This window comes from Silene latifolia, chromosome Y (genome assembly GCF_048544455.1).
Source record: "Silene latifolia isolate original U9 population chromosome Y, ASM4854445v1, whole genome shotgun sequence".
NCBI classification, from domain to species: Eukaryota; Viridiplantae; Streptophyta; class Magnoliopsida; order Caryophyllales; family Caryophyllaceae; genus Silene; species Silene latifolia.
This window is the reverse complement of record NC_133538.1, coordinates 424179534-424181600: the sequence shown is the minus strand read 5'-3', so window position 1 is coordinate 424181600 and position 2067 is coordinate 424179534. Positions and strand designations below refer to the sequence as shown.

Here is a 2067-nt window from a genome sequence, read left to right as displayed (position 1 = left end):
GAGATTAACTTCAGATTTGCATGGGTTTTCCTTCACTTCTTCCTTCATTGTCATTAATCAAAACTGTAACATCAAGAGGATACACAAGTGGAGAAATTATTTGAAATTTGGCACCAAATTAAGATCAAATTTAGGCCAAATTTTCAGGTTTGCGCCAATTAGAACATTTCATATCAGTTCCAAATTTGCGCCAACATCAATCAACATTATGTGCAATTCAAATAATTAGGGTTTGTTACAGCTATATATAGAAAGTCACTGTTATAGGCAGATCATTTATATGCAAACAAACAAAAAATCTCATTAAATACACCCAAATAAATTATCCTTAAACACAAACAAATTCATGGCAAAGAAAATCAGAAACTTGAGTAACTTAGAGAGAGCAAAAATTATTCAGATTATACTTCTGAAATGTATAAATGGGAAACCAGTCAGGGGTACCATGCTAGAATTGGCTCAACAATATGGTGTAACCAGGAAAGCCATCACGAATTTATGGAAGGAAGCAAAGCAACAAAGAGATGCATGGGAACTCATTAACGTGAATAGCAAACTAAAGGGAAGGGAAGGAACTAACAAGGTGACATTTGATGCTGCAAGGTTCAAAAGCATTCACTACAAACTCAGGACTACTCAAAAAAGGGTGGCTGCTGCTATGGTTGTAAGTCAGTCAACTGTTAGTAGATGGGTTAAAAGTAAAGTGATAAGGAGTCATACCAATGCTCTAAAACCAAGTTTGACAGACAAAAATAAGCTTGCTAGGTTAATTTTCTGTCTCTCAAAGCTTTATTATGATGAAATGCTAAGTAAAATCATGTTCAAAGACCAAGGTAATCTTATACACATAGATGAGAAATGGTTTTACATCACTAAAGATGGGCAGAGGTACTACTTAAGTCAGACAGAACCAGACCAAGAAGAAGAACCATTCATAAGTGTTCAATCAAAATCTTACATAGGCAAAATCATGTTTATGTGTGCTGTTGCGAGACCAAAATTTTCAAATAACAATGAATGTGTTTTTAATGGAAATATAGGAATTTGGCCCTTTGTTTCTTTGGAGCCAGCCCAAAGAAACTCAAAGAATAGGGTTGCAGGCACACTAGAGACAAAACCAATTGAAAGCATTACCAAACCAGTTATCAAAAATATGATGCTAGGGGTGGTGCTACCAGAAATCAAGAGAAAATGGCCTGCAAATGCAAGTAAAAACATATTCATCCAGCAAGATAATGCAAGGTCACACATCAGCAATAATGATCCAGATTTCAGAGAGGCAGCAAGCAGTGATGGGTGGAACATACAATTAGTTCAGCAACCCCCAAATTCACCAGACCTTAATGTGTTGGATTTGGGGTTTTTTAGGGCCATCCAGTCTCTCCAAACACTCACCAATTCATACAAATTGAATGAGCTAGTGGTAGCAGTAAAAACTGTCTTCGACAATTTAGAAGTGATTAAGCTAAATTATGTGTTCATCACAATGCAGGGTTGTATGCTAGAAGTGTTAAAATGAAGAGGCATAATGATTATAAAATACCACACATGCATAAGAGCAAATTAGCAAAGTAAGGATTACTCCCAGAGTATTTAGAGGCAGAAAAAAGCTTGGTAAAAGACAGCATCAGGTATATTAACAATGTTGACAGTGTTGATGTTGCTAATGCAGGTAATGCAGAAAATATTACTGAGTTGGTAGATGCTGTAATGTCAGATTCACCGTATTTGATAGAGTAGACAGTTAAGACGTCAACCATCAACTTTGGTTGGTAGATGTACTCATTTTGCACAACCAGAAGAAAACAGTACAACAACCAACCAGTAACAGCAGTCAAGAATAGACTCAGCAAGTAAAAGAACCAGAAAACAGCATGTTCACAACCAAAAAGCAGCAGACAGTCAAACTCAAGAATAAGCTGTATTTTTTTGTTAATTCTAGGTTCATTTTAAGTCTGTATTAAGTTTGCACATTTTGATGTTGATGATGTTGGTGACGCTGTTTATTTAAATCTCCCCTTTGCATACAACTTGATTACAATAATGATAATAACAACAAATGATGAT

At 35.7% G+C, this 2067-nt stretch overlaps 1 protein-coding gene across 1 annotated transcript; it reads left to right on the top strand.

The window, feature by feature from the left end:
- Nucleotides 1-346: 346 nt before the first annotated feature.
- Nucleotides 347-1740, top strand: LOC141632478 (uncharacterized). The gene is made up of 2 exons (XM_074445023.1): nt 347-1496; nt 1673-1740. The coding sequence occupies exons 1-2, from the start codon at nt 347-349 to the stop codon at nt 1738-1740; spliced, it is 1218 nt and encodes a 405-aa protein (XP_074301124.1).
- Nucleotides 1741-2067: the final 327 nt, after the last annotated feature.